Below are 16,245 nucleotides of genomic sequence, written 5' to 3' on the forward strand. Positions count from 1 at the left end.
AGAAAAGACATTGAGAAACTTCGAGGTGCCATCGAACTCCAGTAGGAGCTTCACCACTAAATCTCCTCTCAACACCACACAGTGAATACAAACTTCCTGACTCCCGCCTATGGCCCGAGTCCAATCTCTCCCTCTATCCAAACACTTCATTTATACAAACATGTAATAATAACTTTCTTCCATACACAACCACTGCCCGGTCCATCTATAGAAATAAAACTGTCATCATTGGAGACTTGCATCGAGGCTTTGTGAGGCTGCACTCGGCTGAAGGCTCTGCCCACAATGGTCTGTTGATCCAGCTGTCTGTCTGGATAAATCCACTTGGCTGGAGGCAGGGAAAGACTTGGTGGTGAAGAAATACATCCCAGGCTCACAGTGGATGAAACAGAGGCAAACCCTAATGTGTAATGAAAGCACTCCTGCACAGGCAGTCTCGTGTGATGAATTTGCCAGAAAATTGACGCATAAAAACCCACTTAAACCTTCATGCAAGAAGAATACGACCAGTCATACACGTGCATAGACACGCTGTAAGATCAAACAGCAAAGAGAGTGACACTGAGTTCCCCCCCTGTTGTTTAGAGGTGAAACAAAAGATGATGTTCAGTCATGATGGAGAATCGATAACTAATCCACCTGGAGTACTTGGAAGGCACGAGGTGCTTTGGGGACAAGCTCTGCGTGACAGTGTAAGACTGTGTGACATCATGAGAAAGCATGTGCCTGGAGCTTTGTGCTCAGAGGATTTTATTGGGAACTGAACTGAAGTGAAGAGAGAATGACAAAGCAAAAAAAGAATCATGATGATGCCATGTGCCAGAAATCTACTGGGGTTTTTAATCAACGACCACTTGTGTCTTGAGGCGCATATTGAACATGTTACGCTTTTGAGCACGAAACGGAAATTGGTGGCCTCGTGGACCTCGTTGCCTGTTATTACCTCTGCCAAGGAGATTATGTTTTTGCACATGTCCGTTGTTCGTTGGCTGGCTGGTTTGTTTACTTCTACCATTACCTACAAAATGGATTTCCACTTAACTTGGATGCAGGGTCCCAGCCCAAAAACAGACTCCATTATCTCTTAGTGCGGATCCAGATAAAGGGACAAAGGTTGAATCTTGGCGGAGGTATGCGCTCTGCTGAGTGCCGCTCTACTGTCTCGGTTCACTGTCTTCACACGCTGGGTAGCATTTATCATTGGCCGCCTGAGATTTATTAAAAACTGCAGTTACTGTACTCCTCATTGTATTGTACACAAAAGTGAAGTGGTCTGCTTTATGTGCACAATACCTCAGACGATGGTACTTTTTTATTTACAGCGCCATTCTTGGCAAACTTCATTCTTACTCAGCTTCTCTCTTAAACTTGAAATATGGAAATGAGGCCTCCCTCTATGGAAATTTTGCGACTGAACTGGAAAAGAAAGTTTTTCTGGCTACAGTTTCTGCTCCCACGGCATGGAAAAATTTACAGACTAAACTTAAACTTCTGAATATTGACCACTGAACGATTTTAAAGCTACGGCGCTATCGTCTGAGTCCAGGTCGTCTGTGTGCAAATGTTTTATGTGATCATTTTAATGTCTCTTAAATCTACGTGTTTTACGAGCTGGAGGAAAGTGCGTAAGCGGGTGTCTTCCCACTTACATATTTCTCCTCTGGTTCAACAAGGAATGTTGTGGCTTGAGTGAAGTGAAAAATGCATGGGTGGAAAATACAGGCCTCTGACTAATGTATGTAAAAAACCCTTTCGTGTACTGAGAGATGATAAAACGGCAGCACATCTCTGAAATGTACATATCGTAAGTATTTTACTGTTCATACGAGAGAAAAACGCACTCTCTTAATGCATTAATGGTTACATTATTGATGCTTTATGTTATTACATGTCAGCTGTTGGACTGTCTTCCCCCTGCGGGTTGCATAATGTGCTGTTTGAGTCCAGATGACGATTTCAGTGTGACTCAGTGCAGTCGAAGTGTGTCAAGGAGCACAGCTCAGTGCAGAGCAAATGATCAGTGTGTGTTCTGATGTGGGTTACAGTGGCTGACTCAGCTGTAATGAGATATAAATGAGATGCTGGGTAATTTAGGCTGTAGAGGGAGTAAGGAGGAAGAGGAGTGGAGGAAGGAAGGGAAGAAAAAGGGGACAGGAAGGGAAACACCAGCTGTTATTCCAGGTGATCCACAGCTGTCCTCTTAACCTGTGTCTCCTCCCTTTTCATCAACGCCTCTGATACGTGATGAATTACCCCAGTTGAGGCTTAAAGACCCCACACACCCATAGTAAACCCACATGGGATAGTTTAATTAATCTGCCTGATTACAGTTCTTCTCGGGACCGTGTGGGCGCGCACAGACTGTGCCTGATTGACGTCAACTTCACTCTGTTGCTTTGTTTTCGCCTGTTCGAGTGGGATCAATCGCACCGTGTTCTACCTCATTTGTATATAACATCAATCTTGAACCTGATGCCACGTTCATGCTGCACTGGAGTAACTGCACTCACCAGTTTAGGACTGTTTGTTGGTTTAGTTTGTGAATAGAGTTCAGTTTCTGACTCGTGATTAGCCTGTTGTTCAAGGCAATCAAACCCAACGTTTTTGCTGTAGTGCTAAATTGTATTTTTAACCCTTGAATGATCACCTCTGCAGGCACAAAACTGTTCCAAGTTGTCTCATGGCTCAGTGAAACTTCTTCCAGTGTGAGGTGAACGTGACAAACAGTGCGTTTACATGCACAGCTTAGTCAGATTACAGCCATAGTTCGACTATGCTGCTCAATCGGACAACTGCAATTATCCGAGTATACATGCCGGTGAGAAAATCGAATTACTGCCGAAAGCATGTCATACCCCGGTACGATAGGTGGCGCTGTGCCCATTTCAACTAGTGTTAACGGGGCCACCTCCGGCTGACCTCTTTACGTCACCAGCTGCCTCGGCATTCAAGAAAGATGGCGTACGAAGAGCGAGACGAAGCTACATCTTTGTACACTTCGTATAAGGTGTACATGATAATTACACAAACCAGATGCACAATGGCGCTCTTTCTTGCGGTGATTTCGGAGGAAAGACGCCGCCGCCGCCGTCCGTCTACTTCCGGCTCATGGCCCCGGGGAAAATTCTCGCGCCTGCGCAAAACGCAAAATCCGATCCGATCCGCTGGAAACGTATACATGCAGGAGTCAATGCGACTATCAATCGAATAATCTACGTGGTGTAATTCGACTATGAGAAATCCGATCCGGTCCGATTTTAGTCAGACTAAGGTGTATACATGCATCTTAAAAATCCAATCATAGTCAGACTAACGCAGCAATTCGGTTTTCTCGAGTGTCATGTAAACGCACTGAAAGATGGAGGCTGTGTCAGTGGGTTTGGTCTACTGTTAATATTGGAGTTGATAACAGTTAACCAATGGTACTCTTCCTGGTATGTTTGTACATTCTATTGGTTACTTACCAAGGTTCTGGAAATACCACAAAAATCTCACGTAGCATTTTCGCTTAAGAAATAGCATGCTGTTAAATTGTGAGCACAGCCAGTGACCAAGTGAAAAAGAGCAACTCTGAGTTTCTCCCTCACAGAAATGTTGCACGTACTCGGTAGAAACGGAGTGATCTGGTCCGCAACAATAAAAGTACAGAGCTCTAACGCACTGCCACGCTGGTCAGTCAGATTAAGTGAAAACACCTGTGTGGGTGTGCAGGGCTTTTAACCTTCTTCTTTTACAGCCTGTCATGGCAGGAAAAGCACAAGCGTTGTTGATAACATTAAAACTGACTGCAGTCCATTTAAGTCAGCTAGTTTCAGCATCCTGCTATTGTCCATACTGAGTCACTTGAATGGCTTACTGGGAGACTTGATGGAACTGAGAAATTGTTAACAAAATTGGTTTTCCTGCTATGACAAGTCAACTTGACTGCTGGGAAAAAAAATGTCTAATTTTCCTCTCTATTACACAAACCCACCAAAACAAATTTGTATGTGCATCTGGTATTAAGTATGACTGTGGGCAAAAACTGGGTCTGATTAAGCGGAAGAGCAGTTTTCTTACACCTTTCCAAACACAGGTGTGGCTAATAACTTCACTAATAAAGGACATTCTTTTCACGTGTGCCAGTTTGAGGGCTCTGGTGTTGCGCATGCTGTAACGCTGCCATGCCTTAATGATACTCTTAAAATGGAACAGAGCCATCGCTAATGATATTAGTCACACCTGTGCTTTTCCTGCTTTTACGAGTTAAAACGTCGGCTGTAAAAAGGCCTTTAAGCGCTGCAAATAAAAGTCCAAGAGGAGGAAGTTGGCACCGTCATCTGAAAACACACACTCCTTCATAGGTGTGTGTTTGTCTTCAGCATCCAGTCTTCATCTCCAGCAGCGGGTTCAGCTCTTCTTCTTCAAGTTCCCCTACAGCTTGTGTCTTTTCTCTCACTCCTCAGCAGAAAGGCTTTTGTTTACCATATTTGAATTATGCCAGGCTTGACTATGTGTGTGCGTGATTCCCTAGGAGTGCATTTGGAAGACCAAGCAGGCACACACGTGCACACACAAGCCTGGCATATTTCAAATATGAAAGTGCATTTCAGCTTAGAAGTGGGAAGTGATTTATAAAAAAGGCTTTAGGGGAAGGCTTTCTACTGAGGAGAGAGGAAAGACACGGCAGAATAACTCCTCAGAGACGGAGAGAGGGAGGGTGCGACTGAACCTTATGTTATAGATAGCAGAGTGATCGGTAAGGCTGGATATTATAGCGCTAGATCAGAATACACAAGCTCAGCCTAGTGCTTGCAAGATGTTCCTTGATGTTGTAGTAACAGCAGAAATAATAAAATGAACACATTTTTTCCTCTTTGAAACCAATAACCTGATGTTTCAATGATTACAGTCTCACATAGAAAGAACGATCTCCGCTGCACTGTGCCAGCGCTGGAGAAAGGTCTGGCTGCACCAGTTAATATCCTGGTAAAGGGGGGGAAAAAATGCTCTGGCTTGTTTGCATGTCTTTGAACCAATCACGTCGTCTTGGACCGGTACGTAACCAAGAATGGAGCGGTGGTGCTCCTGCAAAATAGTGTTCGTTGAATCTTGATCCTTTGAAAGAAAAGGTAGTAGCTTCTCGCTTCTTTACGTTCATGCTGTTAGCGAACAGGTTAGTCATAGAGTAACTTGCCAGTGTAAGTGTGTACTACAATGTCAGTGACAGTATTTTGATTTTAATTTCGTAATTTCAGGGTGAGAAGCTCGGCTCGGCAGTCTGCACATTGCCTTGTTTGTCAAAAGCAGAGGTGAAATGAGTTTGACAAAGCTGGATAATTGCTTGGAAAATGCCTGTAACTGGCAACCAAAGTTCACAGTCTCAGAATGTCAACACGTGAAGGATGTGAGTCAGTGTCAGTGAGGTTTATTTTGGTTTCATGTCTGTCAGATTGAAAAGGCAGAGAAAGAAAGTGAGAAGTTGAAGAAAGTGAGACGAAGTGAGGCCAACTTGCAATTTTCCAGCTAATGTCCAGAAAAAAACTACACAGCTAGCTTACCGGTAGCCTTCAGCTGCACCTCCTGACAATTTTCCCACATGTACAAGGATAAACAACAAGATCCTTTGTTAATTTCTTTGAGAAGAGTGTTCACTCATGGAGGATGAACTGAACTGAACTGATAACCTTGCCAAAGATCCTTTAATGAGTTGCTCGGGGAAGATCGTTCACTCTGGATGAGTTTGAGAAACCAAACATTGTGCTAAAATACATTTCTATCTTTTATTGTTTATTTTTAAATCACTGAAAAGTGTTTGGTTTGTGTTGGTTGTAATTTTTTTTTTATAGTTGGTGAATAATATTTCATCGTGCCTAAGCCTAATCTTCAAAAAGCCATGAGCTGTTTTTGTATACACCCCCTAACTTTTCAAAGGAGAATTTGAAAATGTAAATGACACATGTCGGGGCATAAAACCAATGATGTGGTGATCTCTACAAATCCAGATGCAAAAGAAATGGCATAACCGTCACTGCTGAGAGTCTTGAGGTTGAAAACAAACCCTGCTGCTTTTTCACTCATCCCGACGGATGCCGAGTCAAATCAGCTTCAGACAGCGGATACTTGTCTGTGTGTGCCATCCTAAGACTGTGAATAGCACAGCAATGGCATCTTGGTGACTCAGCTCATCCCGTTTATTCCATCATACATATTTTTAATGACCAACACAGCCATATATGAGGATCCACTTCCTCAACCTTCAAAGCCACAGCAGCAGACAGTCTGAGCTCCTGAGAACTACTGCAGTCAAAGACAAAGCTGCTAATCAACCATTCAACCACTTCGCCAATAACACTTAAAACCCTCACAGACAAGAACAATAAGTCAATTAAAATCAAGAGAGACCTCAGCTAAGAACTCCTCTTCACTGAGGTTTTGACTGATTTTCTACATTGAATTTCTTCAGCTGTTACATCTGCTTTTTAAAATAATCGCAGTAGTTTGTTGCGTCTTAAAGGGGAAAACAGCTAAAGGTGCAAAAAAAAAAAAATAGAACCTAATTATCATGACGGGTACGAGCTAAAGCTGCGGTTTTAAAGTTAACACATCTACATAAAATGTTGCGGTTGGAAAATAAGATGAGAGAAAATCAGATCATTACACTCACAAATACAAAAGTGAACGCATAAAAGTCTGCATGTGATGATACTACAAAGAGCCAGAATCGTTTTACAACATAAATAAAGAAACAAGTCTTGCTTTTTCGCACATCTACGATCAGTAAAATAGTCAAAATGTCACTTTTCTCGCCTCACAGCATCCTAATGGAAACAGAGTGGACGCCTGTAAATAAATACCACCAATTTCCACTAAAAATACTCCCATAATGTATGTTTGCCAGTGTTTCATTGTACATTGACAGGTGAAGTGATTAATATTGATCATTTCGTTATAATGCAATGCGCTGCTGGGAAACCTTGGGTCTGGCATTCATCTGGATGCCACTTGCAATGAATCACCAATCCGAACACCGCTGCAGGCCAAGTTCACCCCTCTGAACAACTGCTCACTCTGATGGCAGAGCCCCCCCGGGCAGGACAATATGGTCTGATATATGTTTTAAAATAAATAAAATAGAACTTTTTTGAAAGGTGAAAGTCAGTCATACAAATAGAACTTGAGTTAAAGTCTCGTAACATATCTGATCAATGTCTTTTTTACTGGCAATATATGTACTTAAGTGGCATTGTGAGTAATGTAGGCACCAGATTTTGAAATCAGTCCACTGGTCAATCATTGCACTCCTATAACAGACTCACTATTTCAAAACAAGTAATCAAAATCTTTACAGTAGAATCAGAGATGCCACTATTAATCATTCTAACAAATACTGTATAATATGGGACCAACTGATTACTGTATCCAATACTAAACCTTTTTCTGATTAATTGTAGCTTATTGTATCTTTAAATAATTTTCTAAATGCGCTTTGGCTCCGATGCAGCACACAGTGTGCAAAGTAACTAGTAACTAAAGTTTACATTTAAATGTGGTTGACTTCCTCAAATCTGTTCTTAGGTCCAGTACTTGGGTAAATGTACTTAAAGAGATTCCATCATCTCTGTCAGAGGGCGATGCCACCGCCATCAGGGAGTGCAGTTGGCATGAGTGGATGAATTTGGCCTGCAGCTGTGTTTGGATGGGCTATTCTTGTCATCCAGATGAACGCCAGTCCCAAGTTTTGACAGCAGCACATTGCATTATAACCAAATGATCAATGTTAATCACTTTCCCTGTCACTGGTTTTAATGTCATCTGTGGTCACGGGTCGGTTGCTCTCTGGTTGGCAGCGTGGTACCTGGCATGAGTTGCTGTCCAGTCATTCCAATGGGAGGCATCCCCAGGTTGTTCATGGCCGTTGCCCAGGCGTTGGGGTCCGACATGGGCATTGTCATGGAGTTGGAGTCCATTGTCATGTTGCAGATCCCCTCTGCAGAAAAAAGGAGAGACGGAGAGAAGAGTCAGTATCACTTCTGTGACCTCTAAATCATCATGATACACGGTTGTTCCAGAAGAGGGATCACGTTATGGGAAAGACTGAGGTAGAAGATTGTTTTCAACAGCGTGGGGTGCCATCACCTCCAGCCGCCTCCTTCCTATAAATCACTCCTTTAATTCTGTGCTCTGTCTGAGGGGAGAGGAAAGGCCACTGTGACCCAGCAGTCAGTCCGACACCGGAACGATTTCAACAAAACCGTCATTTAGAATCTATTAATCTTGGTGTTTGTTCAGTTTGTGCACGGAGGTTGAACACCGAGGCCCCTTGACACCTCCTGTCTCACTGACCTGTACTGAAAATGCTGCTGTAGGATTGAAAAAGCAGTTGCACAAATGTTGAATCTTGTCCATATAGGCACTAGCAGATAAAAAAATAGGAATGTATTCATATATATACACAAAATGTACCCCAATGAGTACTCCAGTGAAAGATCAGAGCTTTCATTCCCAAGCCAGAGTAAGAAAATAATACAGCGTAAAACAAGATTATCATGGCACTAAGCACAAATCCTGATGTTATCAGGCATTTGCCAGGCGCTCTGCTGCTAAACCTTGGAAAAATCTCCAACTTAGCATGACAAACACACACACACACAACCCCATCCCAAACTCACAACCCCAGAATCGCGGTTTTCTGCCAAGTGTTGCATAATAAAACAAACACATTTAGATCCCCATAATAAAAACCCCGAAGTAAAGTCAACATGAACGCATCATGCATCCACCAGCGGCTCATTCTCCCCGTCTGCAGTCTATTTCACAGCTCTAAATGCTCTTTAATTCTCTCCTCTGCTCGACCTCTTTCTCTCTGACAGACCTGTAAATTGCTGTGACTGCTGGCTGAGGCAGGCTGCCCTCTTCTCTCCTCATGCCAAAGCCAACACCACTGTTAATAACGAGAAGCGCTGCACCCTGCGCACACACTTCACACCTCAGAAGGTCCGTGGCAGAACCCACTGTGGAGGCAACACTGTGCTCCCTGTGTGTGTGTGTGTGTGTGTGTGTGTGTCTGACTGCACAACACCGGCCTATATTTGTATTCCTGGTGTTCAGACACAGCTGGCCATGTGTAATAATGGTATTTGCCTCTTTGCCTCCCTCTCCGAGCTGCTAATTTCAGAGCTGTCTGCTGTTGCCGCCACAGAGAGGCCTGATAAAACCGCCCGTGTCTGTGCGTCGCTGTGATAATGCTGCTGACGAGGACTTCACAGGCTTGTTAACGAACACAACCCTATTAACTGGGGACACTTTCGAGGACTTAAAATGAAGGAGGAGAGGAGTGGTGGTGAGCTGTTTTATAGCTTTTTTATTACAGTTTACAGTACATTAACTGCGGCGCTGATGGATACACACACTCAGAGTTTGACAGGTGCTGTCCTCAGTCCAACTCACTGCTCTTGCTCGGCTTATACAAACAATGATGATGAGAGCTGGGTACAAACTTCATATTTTGCATCACAGGATCCAGCAGGGTTCTGGGATTTGGTTGTGCTAATATTGAGATATCTGCTAAATGGTCTCTTTTCCAGGTCATTAACGCTGCGTTACAGTCGCTGAGCAGATTCGAGTCTTTCAGTTCATTAAAATAAACACTGAATTTTTTCTTTCTTAAGCAGCAGTTCAAATGTTCACTTTATAGTGACCAGTATCGACCATTATCTGTTGATCTTTGACAATTATCTTTTACAAATAGATTGTTGGAGGACTAACACTGCCCAAGTAAAAAAAATCATAAATAAATAATAATAAAAAAAGCTCAATAAATTAATTGCCATTCGACGCAGCAAACATAAAAAATAAAAGAAAACACATTTAACAATAAATAAATGTATAAATACAAGTAAATAAATAGGTGAATTAATACAATATAAATAAGAACAGAGAGAAATTAAAACTGAAATATCAATTTATGTTACATTTTTATAAATCAATTAATGCATACATTTATTTTTTAGATCATTTTTGTTGTGTTTTGTGCATTTCAATGTATCCATTGAATAAAATAAATATATTTCTTATTCATTTTTGATTTTGTCAGTGTCAGTTATCACACACCTATCGAGGACTCTCATCTGGTTATTTAATCTTTAAATTCCAGTAAATGTACTGTTGCTATCATTGTTTAAATTAATAAAATATATTCTGTTTATTTCCGTATTCTGTATTTTATATTGAATATTTATGTACTGTTACTGCTTTTTGGTACCTACCAAGACATATAAATTTGCATTATTGCTAAATCGGACATGTTTACGTCATTATTATCAGTATTATTATAGTGACGTTCATTAACCTGCTTTTTCAAATAAATAAACTAAATATACATATTACAGAAACACCATTATGTCAGATTCTCTCTACAAATAATCATCGGTTAAATGACGTACGACGTGCCCTCGCCGGCTCAGAAAAGTGTGACTGTGAAGTTCCATAAATTGATCCATTCGTCCTCCAATCTAATCTACTGAAAACACACGAGCGCACGGCCTCTGATGGGAAATCACCGAGGTCAATGGATTGCCGAAGACATTTAAACAGAATTAATATCTGTTCCTCGTCGGAGTGCTTATCGATTGTGAGGCTCATATCCAAAGCTTTGTGCATATGACTGCGAGGGTCATGGACTTTTATTGTACCGTTAAATGCCGGGGTCAAGTTAACTCCTCCACAGCCGCCTTGTGACCCTGCTGACAAATAATCTGCATTCATGACGACATCCGTCACTCCATCTGTCGGCCTCCTCGGCTCCCCATTCGTTTATCCAGCTCCTGTGTCACCTGCTTTCTTTTCATTTGACTTAACTCTGCTTTTTTTTTCCCTGCTGCCCGTCCTGAATCGACTTGACTGCCTTCAATTGTCTCATATGTTCCCAACACACACACCCACACACACACACACTTTCCTCCATGAATCAATTATACCTTTCTGCTCTGTGGCTCTGTGTGTCAATCACTGAGGGCTTTTGATTTTGGTACAGCAAAAGTGAACATGAGGTCAGAAGTCAGCTTTGGCTGCCCCACAGGTTCACATCAATACAAAGAGCTGAGGGAGGAATAACAAACAGCTGCTCAAATAAATAAATAAATATACGAAATGAAAAAAATCAACACATGTTGCAAACACACACACCCAGACACACACAATACATACGGTAACCTTCCCAGAAAGCCGGAATAGGAGCCAGGGACGACGATCCCGACGGGAGAATCAATGATGGTAAATATTTCTAACATGGATCAGAGCACTTGGTCGTTTTGAAGCCAATCATCTGCATGGAATCAAAAGAGGCTAATCGAATCCCATCAGTTTAACTGTTTACTTCAAGGTCGACACATCAGTCAGTAAAGAAAATAAATAAAAATAAGCCAAATTATGTTCAGCTGTTGGCTCAGTTTAACTTGAGCTCATGCAAATGCCACATCTAATTATATAAACTGAACAATCTAATCGTGTGTAGCTAAAGACCTCGTGACACAGAGGTCCAAATGTAGAAGTCTGTAGAGCCAGGCTCAAAATACATAAGTCAGGTTAAGCCTGATTTAAGCAGAGCCACAGGTGGAGGTCACATTTATCTCTCTTCTCACGGGAGGACAACATTAGTGTCCAAATGTGGAGGGTCGGCTTCAGTTACCAAATCAACATCTCGGTGTATGTCATCCTCAGCGATCGACGTTACTGCACATGGCAACTTTCGATCTACAATAATATCGTTTTCACATGGCAGCCTTAAGATCTATCGACTCTGCTGTACACACCTCTCTCAGAGTTCCACGGCAAAGTTGACAGCGCCCCCTCATATCTTGGCTGATTAGCCGGGCTTGCAGTTTATTATTCATGGCTGCAGACGTTGAAAATGGCTAACGTGATTAGTGATTGTAGTGAGGCAGAAGTCATAACTTTACTGTCCAGTTGACAAACAAGCTGCAGACTCTCGATTATGCTCCATCTCTGTAGCGATGCATCATATAATCGGGACATTTCCATACTTCTACTATTTAGCGAGGAAATAATCGACTAAACCAGTAAACACAGATAGTGTGAGAGTAAAAAAAAAGGATGATGATCATAACAACTATGATAAAAACTAACAAATAGGACTCCGAGTGGTGTTAAGAGACCACCTGATGTGCAGCTCACCATCAGTATCACCGCGATACATTTCCATATGGATATTACCCGCGGCAATTAAAGTGATGGTAATTTTGATTCAGCTGAGGTCCAACCCAGCCCGTAGCTTTCCTGATACTCATTCTCTCCGGGCTGTGACCGGCTTTTAGCTCCCCTAAAAGCTCCCCCAGGACGCCGATAGGAAATTAGGTCATTTAAAGGCCCATTGGCCGCAAGCCCCAACAGCAGGCAGAGAGGCGCTGGGGGCCATTTAGTATAAAATGCACATGGTTTTAACAGCTAACTACAGGTTTATTACAGCCCCTGGAGAGCATATTCGAGAGGCAGCGAAAAAAAAAAGCTGAGGGATGGAGACAAAAAAAGAGGAAGAAAAGGTCGCTTTTAATAGACAGATGTGATGCTGACGGGACAAAATGACGGACAAAAGAGCGGAGTAGAAAATGGAGGCCGCATCAAATTGAACTTTGAATAAAGCACGGCGGCCCGATGACAGTCATTACCGCGAGAAACCTACAATTAGTGCATAATATAATGTCATCGCTGAACGCAAAGTGGTTGAGCAGACAAATGAGCATAATTAAGATTCAATTCATGTCCTCGAACCAGTGGGAAAATAAAACTGTTGCTGGCTACTTTAGGATTCTTTGGCCCGAGACACAATATTAGAGAAGATGGCTGCCATTTTCCATCTGGAGGGACGTTTGAAGTGTCCATACTCGCGCATTTAAAGCACATTGTAGAAAATAAGAAATGCCTCTGGTGCACAATTGCTCTCTTGAGAGCGGATGCCTCCTTGACCTTAATCTCCTCCTGAATGCGGGGCTGTAATGTTTGTCCGTGTGCATGTGTTTGTCGCTGCGTGTTGCGAGGTGGGTCAGGAGGGCGACGCCAGGGTCAGCAGAAGAATAAGTCATCGCAATGTGAGAAGAATCCGAAGGAGAATGCGACGGTAAGATGTTTAGAGGACAATTTGTACGACTTTATCTCTGATGGATTATCAAAGCCTGCTGAAAATAGAAAGTTGCTTGTAAAGATCATATAATTTTTCAATCACCTACGTGCCTGACATACACAAGCGCGCGCACACATACACACACACAGCGTCTGTTTAATAATGTATGAGTGCCCTTCTCTCCGCTTCTTTGATCTGTTAATTATGATAAAACTGGTAGGGGTCTGGTGATTAGGGATGGCACAGTAGAGAGGGCTGCGAGTGTTATATTACACCACGTCTCATCTAGGACCAGAAAAGAAGACAACAAAGTGAAGACGTAAAGACGGAGGAAGACGCCTGAAGACCTCGGCGTCATGAGAGTGAAAACTGGCCTTCATTTCTCTTTCAGTCACCTCAAAAAATATTCTGATACATTTGTCAACAAGGTTGTGGTTGACGGACATTTACAGAAAAACAGAGAGAAACTGAGACGGCATCCGTGATGACCACATGTCACACCTCGTAATGATCCGTGTGGGTTGTTACAGGAAAAGGAAACCACACGATTCAAAAAATCAGGAAGAATCGCAATTTTGCACACATTTCTGTAACATTTCTTAAGAGACACTATTTTGAAAAGCTTGTATACAATGTGGTTTAGTCTGTTGTTGAAGTGTTTGTCTCTGACAGGTTAGTATGAGTCAACAACTGGACGATACATATTGTGAAATAGTATTTTTCATTCTTATTTCTTTGGGCCTTTTTTCACGGCTTCATTTTGAAAGTAAAGCCGGAGTCAGACCGGAGACGAGACGAGCGAGGGGGGGATGACGTGCTGCAAAGGGGCCACGGGTCGGATTTGAAGCCCGAGCATGAAACACTAATTCGCCTACTATCAAACAAACCATTGAACTGTTTAATATTTTTGGATTAATTAGGCCAACGTTGATTGATTTCAGTATGATATTTGCGTCAATGCGATTAAGTTTCCTTATTTATCAGGCCATTATTCAATAAAGTAGACTGATATTCCAGAAAATGTGTGAGAATAAACATTAACATCACAAGATTTTGTCCACAACATCCACTGAAAATTGTTAGTTTTAAATTGGGTGGTTGGGTTTAATTTAAATTGACATTCCTGACAGTTTCACATCTGTTCCACTGATCTATAGGTGGCGATCAAGCGCCAGCAAAGACCTGGACGCAGAAGACTGCTTTCAACAAAAAGTCGATGACAACGCAGCTCTATAACCTTTAAGAAAAATCAGCTCTGCGGTGTGGAGGGAATTGTTGAGTCCCACATTGTGTTTTGGTGAACAACACTGAGTACACACAGAAACTTCGTTTACAAGAGAAAATCCAGTGTACCTTTAAGCCGACTGTAATCTTATTAGATACTACAACAATAAAAGGGTTACAGAGGCTAAACATTGTGAAACAAAATGCCCCGCCTGTTGAATGGCTGACTGTAACGCTATTACTGACGCTGGAAGAGTGATGGTTTTATACCGTTATGGAAAAAAAGTAATTCTGTTACCCTCTGAAACTGGGTGAGAGACGACCTAAGGCGCTCTCCTGCGCGGAGAATTTGAATGGGACGGCGCCTCGTTCAAATTCTGTTCTGCCTTAAGAATGTAATCATAAAACTAAGTCTCTGACGAAAAGCAGAGAAATGACCTGAAGTGGACCGGCTTCCACTGCAAATAAATCCAATGCTGCAATTTTGACGGCTGAGGGTGAATATATGTTGCCTTTGTGACTAACAGGTGACCGCGGCTTTAGTGAAGTGGCAGAAGCGGAGGTTGTCAAATCAAATTACCGCCCCTGAAATTGGATTGGAAAAACTAACCTGAACCCAATTCAAGACAGAGGTGACTGAAATTCCAACTCCGACAAAATACTGCAAGAGCAGTGCAGATCCAGCCCGTCTAATGATCCAATCAGGTGCTCGCGCTCATGAAAATGCATCAATTTGCGGCGCTCGTAATTTAGTCCTGTGAGCGCTCGAAGTTCTACTTGCTCCACAGGACTGAAAGTATTCTTCAATTTGTCCATCTGAACTTCCAGAATCCGATCAATTAAATTCTTCACTTGTTCCACCTGATTAATGAATCCACTCCGGAACATTTCACAAACATTCGTCAGTCTTTAAGCTGATCAGTAAAAGCAGACACGTCACTCTCATCACCACCAAGCAACCGTCAGCAATCACACATCAAGGTCGGCCATGTTGTCTACGCACGGCTCCTGCTTTCAATACACAGCTGAGTTTACTGGTTTTAATTTTAGGGCGACTACACATTTAGAAATATGTCTTTATAATGTATTGACCCATGATGACCGACAGTATAATTATGTTTAAATATTTCTGGCACTGCAGCAACATCAATTAACACACAGGTGGCACAGGGGCATAAATTCACCCACCACAAGATTCTGTTCATGCTACAATATTTACATTTAACGGGAGAAAATCGTCCTTATTCACATTCATCCTCACATAGAGACGGAAGGAATATTTCTGCTGACACAATAAGACAACAAATTAAAGCTGTTCTGTCTTGACTTCGACTATCTTCGCTCAGCAACTCCGGCTAAAAGCCTAATTACAATTCCCCAAATGAGGATCAGTGCTCGGTTCGAAACGGCCAAATGCTGAAGAGGGCTCTTTTAAAAAATACTGCATGATTAGACTGATGCAACACTGGAGCACATCAAACGCCGCAGAGCTATAAACCTTTGATATGACTACTGTTTTCCTGATAGATGAATTTGGAGTCTTTTACAGAAAGAGAAAAAGAAAAGGAGGCACGGCAGACATCAGCGTTAATCTTACGACTGAAGAAGTCTTCCCTGGGCAGAGCAGTTATGGTAAACAACCTCAACTTCTATTACCTTATCAGAAGCTATTTTTATACAAATGGAGCAGAGGCACTTGTGTTTGTGTCAATGATGTCGAGGAGGAACATCCGTTCCTGGACAGGAGCATGGCTCTTCCCTTCCTTATCGGGCAGAGAGAGGTGACAGACAAGAACAGATTACTCTGATATCTGAGGGGGGCAGAAAGAGGGATGGGAGATAAAGCGCATGAAAAAGAGAAAAAGAAGACCGATCTCAAAGAGAGCTGCAGCCTCACATCAATA

At 42.3% G+C, this 16,245-nt stretch overlaps 1 protein-coding gene across 7 annotated transcripts in view; it reads right to left on the minus strand.

The window, feature by feature from the left end:
* enox2 (ecto-NOX disulfide-thiol exchanger 2) overlaps positions 1-16,245 on the minus strand; it is a 190,503-nt gene that overhangs the window by 56,880 nt on the left and 117,378 nt on the right. For all 7 annotated transcript variants that reach the window (XM_030395828.1, XM_030395829.1, XM_030395827.1 and 4 more), the window contains one exon: positions 7,838-7,969. In XM_030395828.1, coding sequence (XP_030251688.1) covers positions 7,838-7,955 — 118 coding nt within the window. In that variant the 5' untranslated portion in view covers positions 7,956-7,969. The remainder of the gene's footprint in view (positions 1-7,837; positions 7,970-16,245) is intronic.

Source organism: Sparus aurata, chromosome 18, assembly GCF_900880675.1.
Source record: "Sparus aurata chromosome 18, fSpaAur1.1, whole genome shotgun sequence".
NCBI classification, from domain to species: Eukaryota; Metazoa; Chordata; class Actinopteri; order Spariformes; family Sparidae; genus Sparus; species Sparus aurata.